Consider the following 27274-nt stretch of genomic DNA (forward strand, 5'->3'; position numbering starts at 1 on the left):
TGGACAAGGTCACTACGCACATGGCACAAGTACACATTGCTGGAAGCTGGGGCCACAATGTGTACTTGTGCCATATGTGTTTTGGCCTGTTCAAACTGGCGTCTGACCCACCCTATCACATACAGCCAGCTACCTATTGGGATTCATAAAATTTGGTGATAATGTTCTTTTGTAAAGTTATGAACAAAGTATTTTGCACACAGTTTAGTGCACACTTTCAGTTGCCTGCAGGTCAGTGCACATTGTACTAAATGAAGGATATTTTTTTCTTTGTTTTAGAAAAAAATATATATATTTTTCTTTACACAAGAAAACAAAGTGTGGTGTTTTTTTTTAACTTACCTTGCAATAATGGTACTGTAGCACTTTTACGATGGCTTTGCAGGTCTCCGGAATGATGACGCCCAAGGACTGAGTTGAGATGAGTGTCCCAAACTTCAGGTCTTCCAGTGACCTTCCTGTAGCCAGGTACCTTAGGGTAGCCACCAGTCTGTCTTCAGCAGGGATTGCCCTCCGCCACCTTGTGTCCTGTCTCGTGATGTGGGGGGGTCACCAGATGCAGCATTTCTTGGAAGCTGGCGCCATCCATGCGCAGGTAGTTCCGATAGTCATCCGGGTTGTTCTCCTTGATCTCCATCAGCAGGGACATGTGAGAGCGGGTATCCCTTTGTAGCAGCCACTCCTTGGTCCAGCATGCTCTCGTCCTTCTTCGCTGGGCCCTCTTCCTAATCTCCCGGACCCCGGCTTCAGCGACCAACACTCTATACTGATAGGGACGCATCAGTACAGAATTCAGGAACAGGATAGAATGCAGGTAGGTAGCACACACTTGCAGGTAGAATAAACTTTGTATAAGGCAAGCCAAATACAAAGAGCACGGTAGCAATGTACAGGATTCAGCAGGAATACACCTAGCCTCATCCAGTAGCAGAGCAGAATGTACACAGAGTTTAAAGGGTGTCTGCTTTTTATACTCCCTAGCTAGCCCCTCCCATTGTTATGGCTATTTAAATTTCCCTCCAATAGTCAAGAGCCTGTTTTATTTTATTTTTTTCAACTCACGATTTGTTATGGCCAATCTCACGATACGTACGATCCGATAGATCGTGAGATCGTAAGACAGATTGGGTGTCTTTTTTCCAAAATCGTGATCACGACGGCAAGGGAGCTCCCGTGAAAGTTCATGAGGAAATTGGCCATAAAATCGTATCGTGAGCACATCGGTATATGTGTGGGCACCTTAACAGTGAGAATCATTACAAAGTAACATAGCACAGTTTGCACTGTCCTATCTGGCTCTCCAGACAGTGAAGAGCAGTTAATCTACCAAAATCAGCAGGCAGATTAAAAATACAGCAATATGAACTACTCCTATGTGTGAAGATCAGGAGGTGAATACATTTGGAGATGGTAGGGGAAAGCTCTCCAAGACTGTAGGGGACCTTAGCATAAAACTCCCACAGTTCTTCTAGTCGAGTTGAGAGAGGATATCATAACACAATATTTTTTTTCCTGAATCCATAATGTTAACGTTAAAAACCATTGAGACTGAGTGGGCACGTAGTAGTTCCAGCACATTATTGCCACATTTTTTGTATGCATGGTAATTGTTTATTTGAAAGAAGAATGACCTTTAAGGGGAGCTGCTAGAAACACAAATAACTGTTCTATATTCCTTGTACTTTTTGTCCTGGATTTATACACAGTAACCACTCTCACTAAATGAAATAAATGCTGTTGCTTTTCTTTACCCAAGAACACTACTACAGGAGTCTCTGGGGAGATCAAGAAAAGAAATAGAAGTTTTTGTTTTTTACCTATGTAGGCTTAAAAATATTTTCTAGTGTTTTTAGGGGCCACACTCACCAGATAGTCATCTGGGCGAATCCCAAAGAGTTCTCGAAAGTATCGGAAAGCCACAGGAGCATATGTCTTAAAACGGAAATCTGGGTAATGATGGGCAGGAGTGAGATTACTGCCCTCACTGCAAGAGATGAGAGAAATAATCTGATTATTTGATTAGGAATTTAGTGACTCACACCACATGCAATAGTCCTTATTCTCACCTAGGGAAGAAGATACTCTCTACTACATAGAAATCCTGCATCAGGACATCCCTCTCTGGTTTTGAACTCAAATTGCCAACAGTATAGCCAATACCCAATTGAATAGCACCTTTTAAGGTTGATGAGGTTGTCTGTTGGATAAAAAGAAAAAGAACAAAAATCATTATTTTTTTTTTTACCCTTTTTCAAAAGTACCCCTAAATCACCTTTTTTCCTACTTTTTTTTTGCAATTTTCGTTTAATGTTAGAGATGAAACAAAAATATTTTTTATAAATTTTTTGACACCATTAAAAAAAAAAAAAAAAACACTTCTCACATCGCATTTCAGCAGTCAATTCGCAAACCTCCACTGCGAGTACTGCAAATAGGCATTTTTAATTGGAATGGAGAGTTCTCGGGTGCACGCATTCGGACGAAGTCATAGCGTTTCATGAAACAAACTCGCTGCTCACAATTCGCACCTAATTGGATTGACCCCTAGAAAGCAGCCAATTAGTAAATTTACCACAAAGATTCAGGAGGAAAGAAAGGAAAGAAAATAAAGAAAAGAAAAGAAAGAGAGATCGATCAATGGCGATTAAAAAAAATAAATAAAAAAACATGCCCTTCACATTGGGATACTATGATAATTGGTATGAACTCTGACCTTTCCCACCTGTGTCACTGGCACATAATTGAGTGGGGTATTGGTGATCGAGGGTGAGTGAGGGAGAAGTGTTATGCTGGGTACACACTGGCCGATATATCGGCCAATATATTGTGAGTGCATCGGTGAGTGTGTCCCAGCAGTATGTCTGACTGATGTCGTTCACAGACATATTGCATCGGCTGTGCAGCACAGCCAATGGCGATGTATCTGCTGATATATATCGGCACATTGTGCTGTGTGTATGGGTGGTCAGTCATATACTTGCTGCAGAGGCTGCCGGTGACGGACATCAAAACTGGGCGGGCACGTCAATGCCCGCCCAATTGTGACGTCAGACAACACATCGGTCTGGCGATTGGCAAGTGTGTATGCACTTACCAATCGTCAGATAGGACTGCGGATCAGTCAGACGAACGATCCGTCGTTCTGAAAGAGAAAAAAAAAAAAAAAGGAAAAAAAAGAAAAGGGTTGGGGGTGATATATGCATGCACATTATGACCAAAAGTGTGTGAACACTCAAACATCAAACCCATATATATGCTGGTTAACCTCTCATACCAAAAATATAGACGTTAACATGGAGTTCGGCCCTTTTTTGCTCCTGTAACAAGCTCCACCCTTTACAGAAGGCTTTCCACTAGATTTGGAACATGAGCACAAAGAGCATTATACCCCTTTCAGACAGGGAAAAGAACCCGGTAATATTCCGGCTCTAGCCGGGTCGACCCGGGTTTTTTTTCTGTCTGAAAGGGTAACATGGGACCTAAATCCCTGTATTTCGACCCAGGTATTTACCTGGGTTTTTACCCGGGTCTTACACGGGTTTGCGGCTGTCTGAAAGGCGCCGACCCGGATTTTTCTACTCTGGGCATAGTAAACAACGCTTATTGGCTGAGATGGCGGTGCACAGGCTGATTGGCTGAGCGGGCGAGGCAGTGGCGCTGGCGTCTGATGTCACAATTGTGCTGCAGAAAAGGAGAGAGAAAGAGAAGCATGGCGCACTGGAAGGAAGAGGAGATCCGTGAGCTGCTGGCAGTCAGAGGGCAGGAGGAGATCCGCAAACAGATCAGTGGCACAGTGAAGGACGCGATAGTCTACAAAACATAGCTAAGGTCCTCACCTCAAGGGGTATTGTGCGGACCCAGCAGCAGATAGTGAACAAACTGAAAGCTCTACGCAAATACTACAACAAAGTTCACGACCATAACAGGCAGAAAAGTGGTGCTGCCAGAATGGAATGGGTTTACTACGATCAGTGTAATGAAGTCTTTGGCAATTCTGCACTGGTTAATCCCATTGCAATTCTGCACTGGTTAATCCCATTGCCATATCATCGTCTAGCTGTGCATCTTCACGAAGTGTTACCCCAGAGAACAGCCAATCCTGCCCAATGACACCACCAATACTCTTTGATGACATCACAAAGATAAGTGACACAGATCCGATGGCTGCCATGGGGGTCCTAGACACCAATACACTTGAGGGTGTGGTTGAGGCGAGTGGAAGCAGTGCGAGTGGGACGCCAACTCCTGCACAGACTGAGACTCCGACATTGTGCAGGAACAGTAAGTTACTATACACCCACTTATTAATTTTTCGGAATGTTAACATTGTCCTGTATGGACTTGTAATTATAGTATCTGTTGCAATGTGAAGCTAGTGTGCAGTAGACCGCAAGCACATATATGTTGACATTACTGCTTTGATTTAATTTGTAAATGTATTTATTCTTTTCTTCTATTCCTAGTCTTTGAAGTACCAGACCGGAAGAAAAAAAACTTCCAAGATGGAGCTAGCAACGCGCACAATGACCAGAATCCTGGTAAATCAGCTGCGAGATTCTGATGCTGAATTCCAGGCACAGGAGGATGCCCGACTCAGCGCTTCTTTGACAATGAAAGAGGTACAAAATTCATTTGCCAGTCAGCTTGTTGGTCTACACGAACGAATTTCACGTGAAAACAGAGAGGCACAGATGTCCTTCCTTAATGGTCTACTGTCTAGGTTACACACTCCACAACCTTATGTAATGTATCCACCTCAGTACTCTGAGGGTCCTGTTAGAAATTACCAACAGCATAGCAGAGGGCTACCATTTCTGCAAAGAAACCCCTCCAATCCACCTCATGCTACTCCACATGGCACAGTGCATAGTTATCCAGATGGCACAGGGAATAGTAATCCACATGTCACTGTACAGAGCAGTCCACATGCCAATACCAGTCCAGAGGGCACAGTGCCTAGCAATCCACGTCACTGTGCATAATAGTCCAGACGGCACAGGAAATACTAATCAATATGGCACTGTGCATACTTATGCAGATGGCACAGGGATTAATACACAGAATGGCAGAGTGCATAGTTATTCAGATGGCACTCATCATAACACTCCACTTAGCACTATTGTCAGCACTGCCTACAGACAGTTGTAGACTTGTATGATGTTTTACATGTTTGCTGTCTAGTTTATATTTCTGTTTTGTTGAAGCTTGTTGTTTTTGACAATATTGTTTATCCTGCCGTTAACAGGCCTGGCAAGAGCTTAGGGCAATGTGTGGGTGCCCTTTAAGGCAGCTACGTGTATATATGGGGATGTACATAATTTAGAATGTACACATATTACCTCCATTTGTTTTGTATTAAAAAATTTGTATACTGCACTTAACATGCCAGTCGTGATCTTTCTCCCACTGTATTACCAAATGTATACTGTATATGTGTCGTTTCTATGGCTGGCCCTGACACACAGTTCTAATAGTTAGGGTGCCTCCCCTATTATATTTGTCAGTTCCACGACAGCACAACACATATAATATATATATATATATATATATATATATATATATATATATTTGAATGCATTAAGGCCATGTTGTTAATGGCTAATGCATATTTGTTGAAAAATAAAAGAAGCACTTTTAAAAATTTAATACAGAAGGTGTTACAAGTGACATAACATGAGCCTTTCAAATAAAGAAAATTTGATTGCAAAACAACACTTGTGTCCTCTATACTATGTCAGTGTATGTAAGTTTCCAGTGCAATGCAGTGAGCAGACACCACCCACTTTTCATGACCTCATCTCTGTGTGCCATAAAAGAAGTCCATTTATTATGACACACTGTATATTGCAGGGATCTGGGTTCTGTGTGAAAGGGGTCGACCCAGGAATTTCCCGGGAATTATGTGCTGTGTGAAAGGGGGTTAGGAGCAAATTCCCGGGTCCTTCCCGGACTGAACGATACGGGAAAAGCCCGGGTTTTGGGGATTTTTCTGTCTGAAAGTGGTATTAGTTAGGTCGGTGTAGCGGGTAAGATCAGACAACCAATGGGATACTAAGATGATGCAAACAAGAGATATGGTAAGAACTTACCTTTGTTATCTGTGTTTCTACGAAGTCCATAGGGTCCACAGGGTTGACCTTGGGTATAGTTGGATTTGGATCCACGGGCACCACACAGTTAAAGGTTTTGCTGCTCCCAGGATGCACTGGGTCCATCCTCCTCTATACCCCGCCCCAGCCATAGACACCTCAGTTGGTAAGTAGCCAAGGACGGAGAAGGAAAAAAAAAACAGAGAAGGAAGACTGGAACACACAAGAACCATACTCACTGAAAAGGGAGATGGAAAACCAGTGACCAGCCACATAGCCCATATGAAGCCAGGTGCGTCAGGGCGGGCGCCCTGTGGACCCTATGGACTTCGTAGAAACAGATAACAAAGGTAAGTTCTTACCATATATCTCGTTTTCTACTTCAGGGTCCATAGGGGGTCCACAGGCTTGACCTTGGGGACGTCCCAAAGCAGTACAACTAAGGGTGGGGACGCTCCTGTGCTAAAAGGAGAATCCGGCGCCCGAAGGATGCATCCTGAGAGGCGAAGGTGTCGAAAGCATAGAACCTTAGAAAGGTCTGGATGGAAGACCAGGTGGCTGCCTTACACAGCTGAACAGCCGAGGCGTCACGGCTAGCAGCCCACGAGGGACCCACAGACCAAAGTAGAATGAGCCTTAACAGAGGCCGATACAGGCGAACCCTCCTGTGCATAAGCCTCACAAATAACCAAGCGAAGCCAATGGGCCAAAGTTTGTTTGCCGGCAGGCCAACCCCTCTTGTGAAAACCAAAGAGGACGAACAAGGAATCAGACTTCTGAATGGAACTAGTCCGGTCTACATAAACTTTAAGAGCACGGACCACATCAAAGGAAGCCTCACCAGCCGAGAGATTAGGTGACTGAAATGCCGGCACAATTATTTCCTGATTAATGTGGAACTTAGAAACCACTTTAGGTAGAAAACCTAGGAACGCCAAAACTCTAGAAACACGAAACGCCTGAGGATCGTAGTTTCTGGACTCACACCATTGAAAATAAGTATGCCACGCTCTGTGGTAAATCCTGGCGGAAGCAGGCTTGCGCGCCTGTTGCATTGTGCTGATGACTGAGCTGGAAACCAGGACCTTAAGACTGATGTCTCAAGAGCCACGCCGTCAAAGATAGACGACCCAGATCCGGGTAAAGGTAGGGCCCCTGAGACAACAGGTCCCGACGTTGAGGCAGAAAACACGGAACGTCGATGGATTGGCCCCAAAGATCGGAGTACCAAGGACGTCTGGGCCAAGCCGGAGCCATCAGCAGAAACGTCCCGCCGTCATGTTTGAATTTCCGGAGGACACGAGGCAGCAGTGATATCGGAGGGATTAGATACGCCAGTTGAAACGTCCATTTCACTGACAGCACGTTGACCAGGCTTGCGCCGGCGTCTCTCGTCCTGGACCCGTACACAGGCAGCTTGCGATTGTGATGGGAGGCCATGAGGTCCACCTCCGGCAGTCCCCACCTGTCCACAAGTAGTTGAAATACCTCTGGGTGAAGGGACCATTCCCCAAGATGCACGTCGTGATGGCTGGGGAAGTCAGCTTCGCAATTGAGAACTCCTGGAATGAAGACTGTTAAGATGGCCAGAAGGTGGCACTCCGCCCAAGAAAGGATGCGTGACACCTCTGACATTGCTGCTCGACTGAGAGTCCCTCCTTGACGGTTGATGTATGCCACCGTGGTGGCGTTGTCGGACTGAACTTACACTGGCCTTCCTTGAGGAGCGTGACCGGACAACTGGAAGGCCCTGCACATGGACCGAAGTTCCAGAATGTTGATGGGAAGAACCGCTTCTTACACCATCCAACGGCCCTGAAGTGAAAGTGGACCTGTCACTGCCCCCCAACCCCAAAGACTGGCATCTGTCGTGAGCAGAACCCAGTCCGGGATCCAAAAGGGGCGACACTTGGTAAGATGAGATGTCTGAAGCCACCAACAGGCGCACCTCCGGAGAAAACACCAGCATCTGAGTCCTGATCCGGTGTGGTAACCCGTCCCATTTGGATAGAATCAGCCCCTGCAGGGGCCGGGAATGCAACTGGGCATACTCCACCATGTTGAATGTCGACACCATGGACCCCAGAACTCTCATTGCCGAGTCAACAGACACCTGGGATCTCTTCAGACAACTGCTCACTCGTAGTTGTAGGGAGGAAATCTTTTCTGGAGTCAGAAAGATCCTTTGCCGACGAGAGTCCAGAAGGGTTCCCAAATGAACCATCCTCTGTGACATAATGAGGGAGGACTTCTTCCAGTTTATCAGCCACCCGTGCGCTTGCAGACAAGCGACCGTCAGGTGCAGATGTTGCAAAAGTACCTCCGGAGAGCCTGCCAGCAACAGGAGGTCGTCCAGATACGGCAGAAGACGTATACCCTGGCTGCGTAGATGGGCAGCCATGACAGCCATAATTTTGGTGAACACCCTTGGAACTGTGGAAAGGCCAAAGGGCAGAGCCTGAAATTGGAAGTGAAGCTGACGTATAGCAAACCTCAGATACCGCTGGTGTGAAGGTGCTATAGGAACATGGAGGTAGACGTCCTGGGTGTCCAGGTAGACCATATAATCTCCCGGTTCCATAGCCAGAATGATGGAACGCAAATTTTCCATGCTGAATGTGGGCACTCTGAGGAACTTGTTCAACGATTTCAGGTTGAGGATAGGCGGATGAGACCCATTGGGTTTCGGAACCAGAAAGAAGAGAAGAGTAGTAACCCGTCCCGTGTTGAGAAATCGGAACGGGAACAACAACCCCTGCTTTCAGCAAGGACTCTATGGGTTCCTGAATCTGCAAGGCCTAGGTCCTGTTCCGAGAAAGACTCGTGCAGAAGAACTGTTGGGGGGGGGGGGGTCTGTGACGGAAGGACAGAGTGTACCCTTGAGAGACCACTTCTCGTACCCAAGCATCCCTGGTGGTACTGCACCAGCACTGGGCGAATTGAAGAAGTTGGCCTCGCACTCTGGGATCCCCCAGAGAGAGGTCCGTCCCATCAGGCTGAAGGCTTATCCTCTGGCTTGGAAGCAGGGCGTCTAGTGCTTCAGGCCTGCTTCTTTGGTTTAGGGGCAGCCTTGGTTGACAACTGCCTCGGGAAGGACTGACCTTTGGACTTGTACTGAGTACGAAAGAACCGAAATGAATGCTGAGGTCATAGACTTAGAAGGCGCAGCTGCTGATGGCAGAAACGCAGACTTAAGACTTTGCCAGGGTATCAACAATTTTGTCCAGGTCAGGACCAAACAAAATCTCCCCATTAAAGGGTGAGGCCTCCAGGCGCTTCTTGGAATCCGCATCCGCTCTCCAAGAAAGAAGCCACAAAGACCTGCGAGCAGAGACAGCTACCGCCAAAACTCTGGAAGTCAGTCAGAAGACTGGCATCCAAAGACGCTTCTCCAATATAGGAAGCGGCATCCCTCATCTGTCCAACTAAACCTCTCTGAACCTCCGGAGCTTCCTCAGGAAACGTATCTTCCAGTACATTGGCCCAGCTCTCAATGGCTTTAGCCACCCAAGAGATGGCCATGGACGGACGGGCCACCGCCCCAGAGAGAATAAATGGATTTTAAACAAGTCTTCACTTTCCGGTCTGTGGGATCCTTTAGGGATGAAATGTACAGCGTAGGCAAGGTAGCACTCTTGATTAAGGGAGTAACATGAGAATCCACCTCAGGCGGGGTTTCACACTTTTTGCAATGACTTGCAGGAAACTGATAACTAGATGCTAAACGTTGCTGCGGCTGGAACCTCTTATTAGGCGACTTCCAGGCCTCCGCTATATGATCAGTCAGCTGGTCAGATAGAGGAAAAACAGCCAAAGTCATCTTTGCCTGCTTAAAATTTGGATACTTGGACTTAGGGGCCCGGGGAGTCATCCTCTATATCAAGAATGGACCGCACTGCCCGCACAGTAATGGAAGATTTCGTCTCCACTTCCCGGCCAGGGGATTCCGAATCAGAGTCCTCAGGCAATTCAACCTCATCCGAGAATACATCAGAGTCTGATAGCTGCGCAGACTGGGATGACATAACAGAGCGTTTTGACACCTTGTGAGGCTTGGCACTACGCAAAATAGTTTAAAAGGCTGAAGATGAGGCCGCCAAACTCTGGACTGAACTGGACAACACATCCACCCATGGTGATTGACCGGCCTGCGGGAGACCCTGGAAGGGACTGACGGACTGCTGTGTCACCAGAATAGACTGAATATACATAGGGAACTTCGTATATGGATTAACAATCTGAGGCCCAGGGGGAGACTGCAATAATTGCGGTATACCTGGAGAAGGTGGGGGGGGGTGGCTGTTTGGGGTAACCCCCAATGGGGGAGAGCAGCCAGACGGTTCGTGATGGAAGCCAGCACCTGAGAAAACACCGCCCAAGGAGGATCCTGTCCCAAAGTTGGGGGTTAAAGGGACCAGGTAACTGACGGCACCTCTCACACAGCCCATCCTGTGATAAATCCTCCATATTTACCCCTGCAGCGCAGCGTCTGCAGGAGAATAGAGTGGGAGCCGCAGAGCGCTCAACTTCCTCATCAGACATGATAAAATATATATATACACAGATACATATAGCAACACAACAGGGAAGCTCAGTGTTTACTCTTGGTGCACCCACAAGCATGCAGCACACAAGCCCACAAATATGGCACAGTGTAGCACACAACTGTATGTGACCGACCTCACAAATACATGAATTTATATAAGCGAGATCCAAGAAAAGACCTTCCCACACACACCTGTCAGGGCTGTAGGAGAAGGAAAGGGATAGACTGACAGTAAGTAGAAATAAAGCACAGTCAGCACTAGCAAAAGTCACATACAATACAGAAGCTAAATGAAGAGAACCAGGTGCGCTAATTAGCCAAGTGTCAGAATCTCCTATATCCTCAGCTGCTGACCCAAAAACAGGGGATTCCTGACCATATCTCCTAATTGGATTGCAAAAAAGAAGATTATTTGAAGGGTCTGCACTAGGATATATACCAGTATAAAAAAATATTTTCAAATAGAATGTACCAATGCCAAAGTGCTAATACAAACAATTTATTGGATATATAACAATAAAATAGATTGACTGCAGTCAAATATATATGTAGGTATATATGCGCTTAAACCTTAAAAACAAGAACCAACATACTCTTGTAATGGGGGGTATCCACTAGGCGATTTAAATAAGCGATTGCACGATAACGATGTCGTTATCGCGCAATCGTTTGCAAATCGCGCATGCATCATGCATGTTTTTGACATACGCGACCAGCGATGCGCGTGCCCGCGGGTCGCTTCCGATATCCGACATCGCCCGTACATGCAGGTCAACCTGACGATCTCGTCAGGTTCTGCATGTGCGGGGATGAGGGATGTGCCGGGACTGAACAAGTGAACGTTCAGTCTAGGCACATCACTAGCTGTACAAACGACAGCACGATTGCAATGTCGCAATCGTGCTGTCGTTTGTATATCGCTTAGTAGATACCCCCATAACATTAATATACAATCCACCTGCATTGATCTAAAAAGAGAAGAAAAGTCTTGTATCAGCTGATTGTTATTTACAGCTTTAACAGTCTCCCAGAGAATTATATAGAATCTCTGACAAAAGGGTCCATGTACAAGGATGTATATATTTTCCTCAAAATAGAGAACCTGGTGTATATATGCTCTCACCTGCACTGTTGCCACAAGCCAGTGCTGGAAAGTCACGGCAAGTGGATAAGCCTGGTCAACTCCGCTGTTCCACACTTACCGCTGCCGGAGCAGCAAGTTACAGCACTACCATCTCCCTGGGTGAACCTGTATCTGGATGCCGGCCGGGATCCCCGCACTGTCTCCATCATCTGTGCGGGACCTCCGCTGTACTGGTATATTCAGCACGCCAGCAGCCCTGACAGTATCCCCGCTGCACGCACAACATCTAGGGCGGGTGAGGTAATTCAGTCAGCCACACATCCCTCTCCGCTGCCGTGACTTACTGCTCCGGCAGCGGTAAGTGTGGAACAGCGGAGTTGACCAGGCTTATCCACTTGCCGTGACTTTCCAGCTCTGGCTTGTGGCAACAGTGCAGGTGAGAGCATTTATACACCAGGCTCTCTATTTTGAGGAAAATATATACATCCTTGTACATTGACCCTTTTGTCAGAGATTCTCTGGCAAGTATACACTGGGAGACTGTTAAAGCTGTAAATAACAATCGGCTGATACAAGACTTTTTTCTCTTTTTAGATCAATACAGGTGGATTGTATATTAATGTTACAAGAGTATGTTGGTTCTTGTTTTTAATGTTTAAGCGCATATATACCTACATATATATTTGACTGCAGTCAATCTATTTTATTGTTATACAGTCAGGTGCATAAATATTGGGACGTTGACAGAATTTTCATATTTTGGCCTCTATTCACCACCACAATGGATTTGAAATGAAACAAACAAGATGTGCTTTAACTGCAGACTTTCAGATTTAATTTGGAGGGTAATTACATCCAAATCAGATGAACGGTGTAGGAATTACAACGGTTTCTATATGTGCCTCCCACTTTTTAAGGGGCCAAAAGTAATGGGACTATCAACTCAAAAGCTATTTCATGGACAGGTGTGGGCTATTCCCTCATTATTTCATTATCAATTACGCAGGTAAAAGGTCTGGAGTTGATTCTAAGTGTGACATTTGCATTTGGAATCAGTTGCTGTCGACTCTCAATATGAGATCCAAAGAGCTGTCACTATCAGTGAAGCAAGCCATCATTAGGCTGAAAAATCAAAACAAACCCATCAGAGAGATAGCAAAAACATTAGGTGGGGCCAACTGTTTGGAACATTCTTAAAAAGAACGCACCGGAGAGCTCAGCAACACCAAAAGACTCGGAAGTCCACGGAAAACAACTGTGGTGGATGACAGAAGAATTATTTCCCTGGTGAAGAAAAACCCCTTCACAACAGTTGGCCAAATCAAGAACACTCTCCAGGAGGTAGGTGTATATGTGTCAAAGTCAACAATCAAGAGAAGACTTCACAAGAGTGAATATAGAGGGTTCACCATAAGATGTAAACCATTGGGGAGCCTCAAAAACAGGAAGACCAGATTAGAGTTTGCCAAACAACATCTAAAAAAGCCATTACAGTTCTGGAACAAGATCCTATGGACAGATGAGACAAAGATCAACTTGTACCAGAGTGATGGGAAGAGAAGAGTATGGAGAAGGAAAGGAACTGCTCATGATCCAAAACATACCACCTCATCAGTGAAGCATGGTGGTGGTAGTGTCATGGCGTGGGCATGTATGGCTGCCAATGGAACTGGTTCCCTTGTATTTATTGATGATGTGACTGCTGACAAAAGCACCAGAATGAATTCTGAAGTGTTTCGGGCAATATTATATGCTCATATTCAGTCAAATGCTTCAGAACTCATTGGACGGCGCTTCACAGTGCAGATGGACAATGACCCGAAGCATACTGCAAAAGCAACCAAAGAGTTTTTTTAAGGCTAAAAAGTGGAATGTTATGCAATGGCCAAGTCAATCCCCTGACCTGAATCCGATTGAGCATGCATTTCACTTGATGAAGACAAAACTGAAGGGAAAATGCCCCAAGAACAAGCAGGAACTGAAGACATTTGCAGTAGAGGCCTGGCAGAGCATCACCAAGGATGAAACCCAGCGTCTGGTGATGTCTATGCGTTCCAGACTTTAGGCTGTAATTGCCTGCAAAGGATTTGCAACAAAGTATTAAAAAGTGAAAGTTAGATTTAGGATTATTTAGTTTGTCCCATTACTTTTGGCCCTTTAAAAAGTGGGAGGCACATATAGAAACCGTTGTAATTCCTACACCGTTCACCTGATTTGGATGTAATTACCCTCAAATTAAATCTGAAAGTCCGCAGTTAAAGCACATCTTGTTTGTTTCATTTCAAAGCCATTGTGGTGGTGAATAGAGGCCAAAATATTAAAATTCTGTCAAGGTCCCAATATTTATGCACCTGACTGTATATCCAATAAACTGTTTGTATTAGCACATTGGCACATTCAATTTGAAAATATTTTTTATACTGGTATATATCCTAGCACAGACCCTTCAAACAATCTTTTTCTCATACAATGCAGAAAGTTAATACTCACTGCACCTTGTCACTACAATCAACCACCCAGATCCAGTGTCTGGGAGGGCTATAGTGCTGTGTACACTGTCCTTTAGCAGGGGAGAGGTACACAGGGGGACCGTTCCATACGCTGCCTGGGAGATCTGCAATGCTGCCAGAGAAGATGGGCGCCGGAGACCTCAGGAGGAGGAGGGGCCGCAGGAGGAAGCAGTTCAGCGTCGCCAGACCTAAGCGGAAAGGCACGCTGAGCTGAGGGGAGAAGCCGCTAGACAGGGAAGGCTGCCTCCCCTGGCTAGCAATTAACCCCCAGGGGCGCTGGCTCCCGCATAATTTCCTGGTGGTCTAGTGGTCCTGCAGGGTATTCCTCCGGAGAGGGGGGGCCCGCCGCCACTGCTAGCGCCTCCGGTCTATCCCCAGAGACCGGAGGCATGCGACTGCATACACACGCGGGTCACCGCAAGCAGTGACCCACGTCTTACCTTCTCCCTGGCAGTCCGGCAGCAGTCGTGAGTTCCCAGAGCTTGTGCTAGTACAGACTCTGGGGTCCCACTGCGATCCCCAGATATGTACTGGCGCCGCAGCGCCAGCGTGGTGTTGGAGCGGCAGTTTGGATGTCCAATGGACAGTCTGATGCTGCCGCTCTGAAGAGTCATTTAAAAATAAATTTTATTAAAATAAAACTCTAAAAATAAGCTTAGGGACTGCTAAGCAGCCCCCCTGCGCTAAGGGTGACCCAACTCCGGCCGGGCACCAACTAAAACTGAGGTGCCTGTGGCGGGGTATGAAGGAGGATGGACCCAGTGCATCCTGGGAGCAGCAAAAGCTTTAACTGCGTGGTGCCCGTAGATCCAGATCCAGCTATACCCCAAGGTCAACTCTGTGGAAATCCTATGGACCCTGAAGTAGAAAAGTAAGCTTTTTATTCCAGGCTTGAAAAGGCAGAGCCAGTGTAAGGACTTCATACATAAAAAGGTAACAGTTCAGGAAAAATAATACAGCTATGCTGGGTACACACTATACAGATATATCTGCAGTTCGAGTGATCTGCAGATGATGGTCATTCATACACACAGAATGGCCATTATCTGCTTCTGGACGCGGGTCCCGTTGGCAGAGTCGGGGGCGTATCCGCACCCCTCCCCACGGCCTCTGCTGCATGTGTACGGGCGGTCGGAAGCTTAACTCTTTCTTGGTCACAAGGGGCTTCAGACACCCATTGCCCACCACATACCCTAAGTACTTGATTTGATTTTTACCTAGAACACATTTCTTCAAATTGGCAGTTAAACCTGTTTCTTTCAAAGACTGAAGAACAGCCCTAAGCCTATTAACATGGGCATTCCAATGCAGACTATAAATGATAATATCGTCCAAGTATGCAGCAGCATAATTCTGATGAGGCCGAAGCACCCGGTCCATTATCCTCTGAAGAGAGGCCGGGACACCGTGCAAGCCAAAAGGCATGGATTTCCACTGAAAGCGGACCAACGGAATAGAAAAAGCAGTTTTCTTCCTAGCTTCTTCTGTCAGCTCAATTTGCCAATAACCCTTCATAAGATCAAGGATAGAAATATATCTGGCCGAACCTAACCTATCAAGCAGGTAATCGACCCTTGGCATTGGGTAGGTATCAAATTTGGACACTGCATTAACTTTGCGTAAGTCTATGCAGAATCTTGTGTTTCAGGACCAAGACAATGAGGCTACACTAGTCGCTAGAAGTCTCCTCAATTAGCCCTAATTTCAACATTTCTTATACAGTACTTACCTGCACTTGTTTTTCCCTTAGAAGCCTATAGGGTCTTATTCGAACTACTACGTCAGGTGGGGTTACAATGTCATGTACAGCAAAACTAAATTGGCCATGGTTTATCAGAAAATAACATAGAATTAATCAACAAGGTTCCCCAAGGGAGGCTTCAGCTTGTCTGAATTCAAAGGTTCAAGGGGTGGAAAGACCCATCGGACTGAGGAATCTGGGGACCAAGGTCACTATGGCTATAACCAAGGTCTACAAAAAAACAACTCTTGATCCTTCCATGCTTTCAACAGGTCAAAATGGTACATCTGCCTACCCCTACGGGAGTCAGGTTGAGAGACTTCATAATTGACTTCGCCAACCTTTCTAATTACTGTATATAAATCGAGTATAAGTCGACCCGAATATAAGCCGAGGTACCTAAGCCTAGGGTGGGAAATGCAGCAGCTACTGGTAGTAATCCCTCCCCTGGTACTGCCCCCAGTAGTAACATCCCCCCTGGTAGTGCCCCAATTAGTAATACACTCCCCTGGTAGTGCCCCCAGTAGCAATATCCTCCCCTGGTAGTGCCCCCAGTATTAATCCCCCCACCCCCCGTAGTAGTGCCCCCAGTAGTAATCCCCCCAGTAGATCCCCCCAGTAGAGAGAGATGTAATAAAACAAAACAAAAAAAAAAAACACTTACCTGAAACCCCACTCCTGGTCCAGACGCTGGTACTGGCTCCTCCGTCCGCTTTGCATTATGGGAGAGACGTCGTCATGACGACGTCTCTCCCATTACCCACTGCGGGAGCTGGAAGGTGGCTCCCGCAGTGGGAGCAGCAGCAGACGAGGAGAGTCTGACAGACTTTCATCGGCTGCTGATTACAACAAACATACAGCTGCCGGCTCCGGCAGGTGTGTGTTTGGCAGCGTGTAGTGCTGACCGAACTCCGTCCGGTCAGCGCTACACATGTGGTGCAGCTGTGTCACAGAGACACAGTCTGCACCGCGGCCCGCATGGTACGCTACTCAGCTGCGTACCATGTGGGCATGACTCGAGTATAAGCCGAGGGGGGGCTTTTTCAGCACAAAAAATATGCTGAAAAACTCGGCTTATACTCGAGTATATACGGTACTTCCAATAGCCTTTGCCACTTTGCTAGTAATTTATTTCCCTGAGTAGGCAACAATAAGACTTTATCCCCAGGTGAAAAAAAAACTCGAGTTCGGGCATTACGGTTATAGAGAAGTTTTTGAGCCTCCTGGGCATTTACCAAATTTTCCTGGGCCCATTGACCTAGTAGGTCTATTTGATTACACATCTGGACCACATATTGAAGGATGCTTCCCGCAAAAGGTTGAGAACACACCGTGGCTTCCTCCCATAAAGAAGCGTAAAAGGGGCAGAGCCAGTAGAAGCCTGAGGGGACTTCTCTGATTGCAAACAACAAATAGGTTAGAAGCTCATCCCACCTTTTTTCTGTCTCTATAAACTTCTTTAACATAGACTTTAGTGTACGATTGAATTTTTCAACTAAGCCATTCGTTTGGGGATGATATACAGGTTGAGTCTCCCATATCCAAATATTCCGAAATACGGAATATTTTCAGCATGACTGAGATAATGAAACCTTTGATTTTTGATGGTTTAATGTACAGAAACTTTGTCTAAGGCACAAATTATTAAAAAGATTGTATAAAATAACCTTCAGGCTGTGTGTATAAGGTGTATATGAAACATAAATGAATTTCATGTATGTACACAAACTTTTTTTGATGCACAAAATTATAAAAAATATTGTCTAAAATGACCTGCAGACTGTGTGTATAAGGTGTATATAACACAAATGCATTCTGTGTGTATATTTGGGTCCCATTTCCAAGACATTTCATTATAATATGCAATTATTCCAAAATACGGAATATTCCATTATCCAAAATACCCCTGGTCCCAAGCATTTTGGATATGGGAGACTCAACCTGTACTGAGGTTCTGACAGATTTACATTTTTACAGCTTTAAAACTCCCTGCATTAACTTAGACATAAAGTTTGTCCCTTGGTCGGTAAGAATTTCTTTAGGTAATCCAACCAGGGAAAACAGCTCTAATAACTAAAGAATCCATATGTGGCGGCACCTTATCCCGATACAACGCCCCTGGGAAGACCGATGGTGACACTCTGACATTATTAAAGAAGAAAGGTTCTCTATACCATCCTGCGCCAGCAAGGCATTTTCCACTAGCCGGTCAGCGGAATCCAAATTCTCAACTCGATGCAGCTGGACCCAGTGAGCAACTTTGGCAGGGAGAAGTGGAACAAACTGTTCGAGAGTGACTAACTCTACCAGCCGGGCAGAATTATGTAGGTCCAGCTGCAGCCATTTAACTGCGAGATCGGACAGTTTCAGGGCCAGGACGCCTGGCCTTCCATCAGGATCATAAAACACAGACCTGAATTTCCGCCGATATGCTTCTGGATAGAGGCCAATCCGCTATGGCAGCTTTCACTCGGTCATATATTTTTGCATCTTCCAGGAAGAGGGCGGCGTATGCAGCTTGGACCTCCCACGTTAGCAGGTGGGCAATCTGTATGGCCCAGGAATCAAAAATTGTACAAAAGGCCTCCACATCACCTGAGGCTTGCATTTTGGGAAGTACTGGAGCAGTTACTGCTTGCTGCTGTTTAAAGAAGTCCAACATTTGTTGCAAAACAGCTTCCATGGTGGTCTCTTTAGGATCCTTGGCACAGGACCCACTTTATCCCACTTCTGACACCACAATGTAGCGGGTAAGTTCAGACGACCAATGGGAGACTGAGATGATGCAAACAAGTAAGCTTTCTATTACAGGCTTGAAAAGGCAGAGCCAGTGTAATGACTTCGTACATAAGGTAAACAGAGGGTATCATTCAGACCCGCTCGTGAGCGCAGGACGCTCGCAAGCGGGTCGATGTTACCCCAATGCGCATGGAGGGAGCTCTGTCGTGCGCGAGACCCGGATAGCGAAAGCCAAGCTGTCGCTCCGGTTCTCGCACCAAAGGGGGCGTGCTGTCGATGGTGACTGACAGCACGCCCCCTTTGGTGGGCGTGCCGGGGGCGTGGCTGAAAGAAGGAGGCGTTCCCATGGGAACGCCTACCGCTTGGGTCCGGCCCCACTGACATCACTAGTGATGTCAGTGGGAGTGATTTTGGCTCTGATAGAGCCAAAATCACTCCAAGGCTTGCGGCCACGAGACCCTACCGCAGGGTCTCGTCGCAAGCACGATGGTCGCGATGGTCTTAATGGTCAGAGCGTCCGGCTCTGAATCAGGGCCACAGTTCAGGAACAATAATAAAGCTTACATGAGACAGCAGTTGAAACGAGTAGAGTATTCCCAACACAGTCATGGTTCAGATTGTCCAGCATAGAGAGCTGCTGAAGGTGCAACCTCTCGCTCACATTTCACTGACTAACTAAACTTATCAGGTTTTTATACCTTAGCTGGTTAATTGACTAAGGGTGTGGTTCCTCCCTGGCTACAGAGAGGTTAACCCTTTCCTCAGAATGTGGGAGAGACCCACTCTGTCACAGTCGGCTACTAATGTTGGACGATAAAGGCTTGCAACCATTGTTTCATTTCACTCCAAAGGTCGATTGTTTTGAGGACATAACTGTGTAGGCGAATCAAGAATGGACTTTGCATTGGTGAGACTGAAACAGAAGAGAACCTTCCCAAAACTGTAGCCACAAATTTGGAATCACACAATTCTCTAGGACTGGCCAGCCCGTTGCTCTCCAGCTACAAATCTCAGCATGTTTTATCAGCTGATTGGTAGGAGTGTATGCTAGCTAGTACTTGTAGTTTCACAACAGCTGAAGAGCAATAGGTTGGCCAGGCCTGCTCTAGGATGCCACTGGATACTGTAGAATGAACAGTTCCCTTTACTGAAACTAAAGGGCCCAGCTCAAACAATTCTTCCTATACCAAAATGTAGATTCAGACAGCAAGCATTCACCTGGCACCCTCCAAAACCAGATTCCTCAGTCAGAGTGCCAGAGTGTTCAAATATTTAAGTGTTTTGCACCACTCCAGCTGACATTTGCCATGGTGCATGGCAATCTAAGGCATGTGTGCTGAAACTCAATCCATCTTTAAGAGCAAGACTGAGAACATCTGACATCATATTCATTTGTGGGAATAAATTTCAAGTATCCACTCTCTTGATCTACCTACTCTACCACCTGTCCTCTTTTACCCATACATATCAGTTGAACCCGGTCTACTATGCTTATCCAACCTTAACTAATCCCACTCAATCATTACGCACGCATGCAGTGATTACTCCTATTTTGAAAAGAAGAAAAAAAAAAATGTCTGAGCAAAATACTCAAATTACCATCCCAAGGCTAAGGCCCCTTGCCATTCAAACTTCTTGGAGGTTTGCCCAAACTCACTTCATACAACACTATTGGACTCTCTGCAGTCCAGCCTTCATTGTCAACATTCCACTAATGCTGGGCATACACTATACAATCTGTCAAATATCTATCCAATCTGGCTGGTTGGAATGAAAACCTGGTAAAGTATGGGAGCAAATGATAATCGACCATTTGCTCACAAACACTGGAAAACAGACAAAAATGGTTGTTCAGACAAATTGGTTAAAACACACCATTTTAACCAATTTGAACAATTGTTTTTTTGTCCATTTTCCAGTGTTTAAGACTATATAATCGTCTCCCATACATACCAGGTTTTCATTCCAACCAGCCAGCTTGTACCGATATCTGGCAGATAATTGTATAGTGTATGCCCAGCATAAGACTACACTGACTAAATTGATCAATGATTTGGTCAATGCTAAAACAAAATAATCACTACCAATTATCCTGGGCTTTTGCTGCATTAAACAAAGTGGGCCATTCTCTGCACATGCAAATGCTACATATCTGAAGTATTCAGGCCACTGTCCCATCCTGGTCCTCATCATACTTACCAATATACACTTTTAGTGCTAGTTTCTCCAAAGCCACCTCGTTACCATGTTGTAGTACCACAAGGCTCTATTTTAGGTCCTCTGCTCCTTTCCATCTACACAGTAACTTCACTAATGCATGATAGCCAAATTTACTTATCTTCTCCGGATCGCTCAGTATCTGTATTGGCCTGTGTGTTACCGACTGTATTTCTACCATTTCATTTGGGATGTCCTCTCCAAACATAAAAAAATGGAGCGAATATATTCCCACTAGTCAAGAGAAGTCACCTATCCAACATCGCTCTCTCTGTTGACCACACAACAATCACCCCTACTCCTGAAGCACGCTGCCTAGGTGTCATCCTCAATCTGTATCCAAATCCGGTTACATATATCTAAGAAATATTTACAGAATACACACATACACCGAGTGGCCAAATTATCATGACCTCCAGGCAATTTTATGCAAAGTAGCTATTCCGCAGATAATACAGACTGGGGAAGCCAATCCCTGACGTTTGAGTCCCAAAAACATACGGGGATACAGACATAAAATCCTGGGTATTATGGGCTGGGGCAATTCTATAATTCTTACGTTCTTTGTTCCAGTCCTCTCAGGCTCTCCCAGCTGCCCGTAGACCAGATGGAGTCCAATGATGCAGCTGCTCTCTGTCACTGATAGGCTGTGAGCGCACTGCTCACAGCCTATCAGTGACAGAGAGCAGTGCGCACGGTGACATCACTGTGCGTCGCACTCCCAGCCATTCAATGACTGAGTGCAGCCGCATCACAGGACTTCAGTCGAGCCTGGGAGAGGACTGGACAATGCACTAGTCAGCAAGAGAAGCCCCTTTTTGACCACTGATGTGTGACTATGGTAAGTGAAAGGAGGGTGGGGAGGATGTCTTTGTACAATTCAATTCTGGGATTACAAAAATGGGGCAGGATTGGGTTCCCTAATGTCCGAATCTGTACAAGAAGATAAAGCAAAAGGTATGCAGAGATCAATGAAGTGTATCACTCATAAAATAATGGGTGAATAATGCAATCTGACTGACTTTAATAATAATAATAATTTTATTTATATAGCGCTTTTCTCCTAAAGGACTCAAAGTGCTTTACATTTACAGTACAAAATACAAAACAAGCTTAAACAAGGGACATTAGTGAAATGCTTGGGTGAATAGGTGAGTCTTGAGTCTATTTTTGAAGGATTCTAGAGTGGAGGCCTCTCGAACTGTGCGGGGAAGTGAGTTCCATAAGGTTGGAGCCACAAAACTGAAAGCTCGACCCCCAGACGAATTCCGTGAGATTCTAGGTACTGTTAATAGTCCTTCGTCAACGGATCGCAGTAATCGAGTGGGACAGTAGGGAATCAGAAGCTGCTTCAGGTACCCTGGGCCATGGTCATGAAGGGCTTTGTAAGTTATTAATCCAATCTTGAAAGCAATTCGCCATCTGACAAGCAGCCAGTGAAGGGAGTAGAGAATGGGTGTTATGTGGCTGGAACGGGGCTGGTTGGTTAATAGCCTGGCAGCTGCATTTTGTACCATCTGCAAGCGGTGTAATTCTTTTGCTAGGAGACCGAGGTAGAGGGCGTTGCAGTAGTCTAGGCGTGATGATATAAATGCATGTATGACTTTAGGCAGATCTTCTGAGGGAATTAAGTGCTTGATTCTGGCTATGTTCCTCAGATGATAGAATGAGGATTTGATTGTGGCTGATACCTGATGTTTAAGTGTCAAGCCACTATCCAGGACAACACCAAGATTCCGCACATGTTTAGTGTTTTGTAATTCTGAACCCCCAAGCGTAAGTCCTGTTGGTTGGCTATGCTGTAGCCCTGTCCTGTGACCTATCATAAGAACCTCTGTTTTATCAGGGTTCAGTCGCAGCCAACTGGCACTCATCCACTCCTAAAGCTCAGCTAGGCAGCCATTTAGGGTTGTTATTGGGTCATTTGTACCTGGAGCAAAGGACAGGTACAGTTGTGTATCATCTGCATAGCAGTGGTAAACCAGGCCATGACGTCTGATTATTTCACCCAGTGGTAGCATGTATACTGCAAAAAGCATGGGAGATAGTATAGAACCATGTGGGACACCGCATGGAAGTGGTACTGGTGATGAAGAGTTTACTCCAGAAGAAACTCTCTGTGACCTGCCAGTGAGAAATGATTTGAACCATCTAAGGACTGTGCCATCCAGTCCACAGAAATTTTTCAGGCGCTCAATTAGAATCCCATGGTCCACAGTATCAAATGCTGCTGAGAGATCCAGAAGGATTAAGATTGAACAATCACCTCTGTCTCTTGCCATCAGAAGATCATTAAGCACACATACCAGGGCTGTTTCAGTGCTATGTCTTCTCCTGAATCCTGACTGGAATGGATCATAAATATCATGGGTAGACAGGTGGGTTTCCAGTTGCATTGCCACCACTTTCTCAATGACCTTTCCTAGAAAAGGAAGGTTTGATACTGGTCTATAGTTGGTCATGCAGTCGGGGTCTAAATTAGGTTTTTTAAGAAGTGGTCTAACAATTGCTTCCTTTAGTGGTTCTGGAAAAATGGCTGTTTGCAAAGAGCATTGAACTATTTTTGCAATTACAGGGCCAATAATGTCTATACACCCTATGAGAAGCTTGGTTGATGCAGGGTCCAGATCACAGGTGGTGGGTCGCAACATTCTGATAATTTTAGCAATGTCTTTTACATCCATAATGTCAAAGCTGTTCCAGGGAGACAGGTGGCTTACCTTATCAGGCTTGGTCATTTGGCACTCCTTTGATGGCACTGTGGGGAATCCAGCCCGGATGGAGGATACTTTATCTGCAAAGAATTTTGCAAACTCGTGGCATCTTGACTGGGAGAAGTTTTCATCATGCTGCAGGCATGCTGGTTTGCAAAGCATCTCCACTGTACGGAAAAGCTGAGCCGGCCTATTGTTTGCTGCCTTGATCTCATTTGAAAGGAACTCTGTTTTCTTACGGGTGATTGTTGATTGATATTCTCTTATATGTTTGAACGTGGAATGATTGTTGGCACTCGCAACAGCTGTGCAAGCATTAGCAAAACAGCTGCACTGGTGAATTTTTTGGGGGGCAGCAGGTTATTAAAGTGTACACAGAGTGGACCAGCAGACAAAAAAAAAATTGGGTCTGAGCGCAAGGCCTTTAGTCGTAAGCGGCTACTTGATCCTTCAGCGAAGCAGTAAGAGGACAGACTTATTTAGTACCACTGGAGGGCAGCAGTGCATCACATTAAAGATTATCTGAAACCAATTCATATGGCCTCACAACGAACAGTATGCTGCACATTACATCGTATGGGCTACAGAAGCAAAAAGTCTTTCTGTACGCCATTGCCATCTGCTGCAAATAGGTGAAATGCCTCAGGAACACAGGAATTGGACAGTAAAAGATTTGAAACGGGTCATGTCTGAGGAATAACGTTTTCAATTACACCATGCAGATGGTGGTGTGAGGATATGAAGACAACAGCACGAAAGTATGAATCATTCTTGCATCGTCACAACTCTTTAAGGGCGAGCTCAGGGAGGACAGAAAGGGGCATTATGGAGATACAGATCATTGCATTTAGGTCAATAGGGCGATATAACCCACTAAGAACTTTTTACCATTGCAATATGTAGCATTTAACCTCATGCATAAAATTACAATTTCCTTGTAGACAGTAAGGTTGCAAGCAAGGCCTTCTTACCGCTTTGTTAATACTCATCTCATTTTATTATTGTTACCTCAATTGTAAAACACAATTAAATATTCTGGTGTTGCATAACAACGTTTTAACAAATAAACCATGAAGCTACCGTCAAACAGTTCTCCTGCAAACGTTGCTTCCAGATGCAAACTGGAACTCCGTATTGACTGTTGCATCAAAGGACAGATTATTTCTACATGCCATATACTTCAGCACTTGACTGTCCTGTTCTATGAGCTTGAGTGGTCTACCATTTTGTGACTAAGCTAAATGTATTTCCCTGTCAGACTCTCCACAAATCTTCAAACGGGCTCTCAAGACCCACTTCTTCATCAAGGCCTTCCAGCTCTCATCCTAACCCGCTACTACATGCTCTTTTCTCCCCATCTACCCCATCTGTGTCACCCCTGTCTGTCTGTAACTCCCCTGTAGAATGTAAGCTCTCACGAGCAGGGCCCTCTTCCCTCATGTGCTTCTCCCTCACTTATACTTTCTTCTACTCCTTACTCCCCAAACACTTCGTTACTTATGCCTAGCTGCTTATTTTGAGTGCTATAATCACTAATGCAGCAGTGTATAAACTATGTCCTTGCCCTGCATTGTATTGTACTGGAAGTCACTGGTTTCTTGTTTAATTATTATTATTTATTTTATTTTTTTTATGTATTTGGCAAGGTGCTGCGGAACACTTGTGGCGCCCTATAAATAAAGGATAATAATAATAAATAATATTATAGGTGTCACTCAGGTAAAATAACCACACTAAATCAGCTGTACCGACATTTCAGTATACTGTAAACTTTCTTCAGTGCATGAAATAAATCACATGTAGTATTTAACATTATTTTGTTCCAGGCATACCACTGCATGTGTGTTTACATTGAAGGTGTTGCTCTAGAGACGCATCTCACAAGAGCATGTATGGGAGTTCCAATTTTCACAGTGCCACGCATAGCCCTACCAACTTATCTTGCCTTTGAATATGGTGTATTTAAACATGGTGAGTAATGTTTTTGTTTGTATTCCATGACATGAAGAATGTATATAATCCACTAAAATTTAGTACATCCTATTGGCATGGATATTTTACCTGAGCACTACTCTTATGTTTTTAATGCTAGTCTCTTTGAGGAAGGCAACAAGAGAAATTCAAATCTACAAAATGTGAATACCAGAGCCGCATCTAAAGTATACTTACACACTAAAAAACATTATAAGGTGGGTTTATTAAGGCTGAAAGAAGACTCAGTCAAAAGAATGCATGAGTATTACAAAGTCTTGGTGTAGAAGGGCATAATTGACTTTTATGTAAATTAACTGTGAAAGATTTTACCTTTTTATATGTTGTTTCTCCTGAAGCATCAACTCCACGGTGGCCAATCTTTTTACCAGCCCCAGGCTGCCCAGATAGCGAGGAGACCTGTTATAAAATCCATCAACAGTACAGATGACAACCAAGGACACCAAACAAGTTAAACTATTGAAGTAATTTAATGCGAAAAGTAAAACATTTAACATTCACCGATATAGAGAAAACATCTAAAACCCAAAGGAAAAGCATGTTTGTACAGCCATTTATGTGAAGGCCCAGACATTTAAGAAATAATATATTACAATGTGGCTACTGTGAAATTATTTTGCACCGAACTTCTAAACACAAGTCATGTTTTAGTTTTACTCGATAGTATAAAACAATAATGGTAAACGTGTATAGATACTAATGTCTGAGGGTACAGACTTCAGAGAAAATTACAGGTTAATTTGCCTAATGTCTCCTAGCAATAATGCAAAGTCTACATTATACTAGTGTAATCCAATGCAACCCATTTAATTTTTCTTTTTATAAAAGTGGAACTAAAGTAGATGACTGACATTTTCAGAAAGTAATTGGAGTACTAAAAAGGTAGCTGACTTTAGTAGAGTCAAATTGGGAAGTGCTCCTAATGCAGCAAGCTGCCATCTTTCCGTTCCTTAAATTGTGGTCAGCATTCTTTTATAGAATACAACCTAAACTAATACTTTTTATTTTTTATTTGGCTTCCTTACTGCCACATCAGTTACATGCTGTAAGTTTATATGTAAATTGTGCAAACGTATTAGGGCTCATACATTTGCGACTTATTCCCGCTTTTCCCTGTTCTGCCGGGGTCAGGGAATTCAACAAGTTGAACAATCTCCACTCCCTGATCCCACCACAAAAATCCTAGGAATCAGCAAGTCGTGGATTTTTAACATGCTGAAGTTCCCCTATCCGCCGGATCGGCAGAACAGGGGATCGGGGCCGAAGATGTATGGCTGACATCACTCTTGCTAGGTCAAATGTTAGCTGCAAGGTAAAATTTGCAGCTCTCCAGCATGCATTACACTATTCACACTGCAGTCATGCAGGTGTGTGCCTGGAAGAAAACTGCCCTATTGACACTAGGATATCTCAAATATAGTATATTCAAAACCAATGTTGTTATATCTCTAGCCACCAATCATTTTCTATACCTGTTTCAAGGGGTTGGGTATGGGATGCCGGAGCACCTGTTGGTCGGTACCGGGACCCTCCCCCTCTGCCTGCCTCCCTCCCTCCCCAGTGCCTAAACCTAACCCCCACCCCCCCTAGTGCCTAAACCTAATCTCCCCCTCACCACACCCAAAACTAACCCTACCCCCTA

General features: G+C 45.0%; 1 protein-coding gene across 9 annotated transcripts in view; it reads right to left on the reverse strand.

The window, feature by feature from the left end:
* The window catches only part of PIP5K1C (phosphatidylinositol-4-phosphate 5-kinase type 1 gamma), a 111184-nt gene that overhangs the window by 78792 nt on the left and 5118 nt on the right, over nucleotides 1–27274 (reverse strand). For all 9 annotated transcript variants that reach the window (XM_088452962.1, XM_088452963.1, XM_088452964.1 and 6 more), the window contains exons 3-5: nucleotides 25945–26031; nucleotides 2067–2197; nucleotides 1867–1984 (exon numbers count right to left, since the gene is read on the reverse strand). In XM_088452962.1, coding sequence (XP_088309088.1) covers nucleotides 1867–1984; nucleotides 2067–2197; nucleotides 25945–26031 — 336 coding nt within the window. The remainder of the gene's footprint in view (nucleotides 1–1866; nucleotides 1985–2066; nucleotides 2198–25944; nucleotides 26032–27274) is intronic.

The sequence above is a fragment of the Taudactylus pleione genome, unplaced genomic scaffold (genome assembly GCF_031769625.1).
Source record: "Taudactylus pleione unplaced genomic scaffold, aTauple2 ptg000560l, whole genome shotgun sequence".
Lineage (NCBI taxonomy): Eukaryota > Metazoa > Chordata > Amphibia > Anura > Myobatrachidae > Taudactylus > Taudactylus pleione.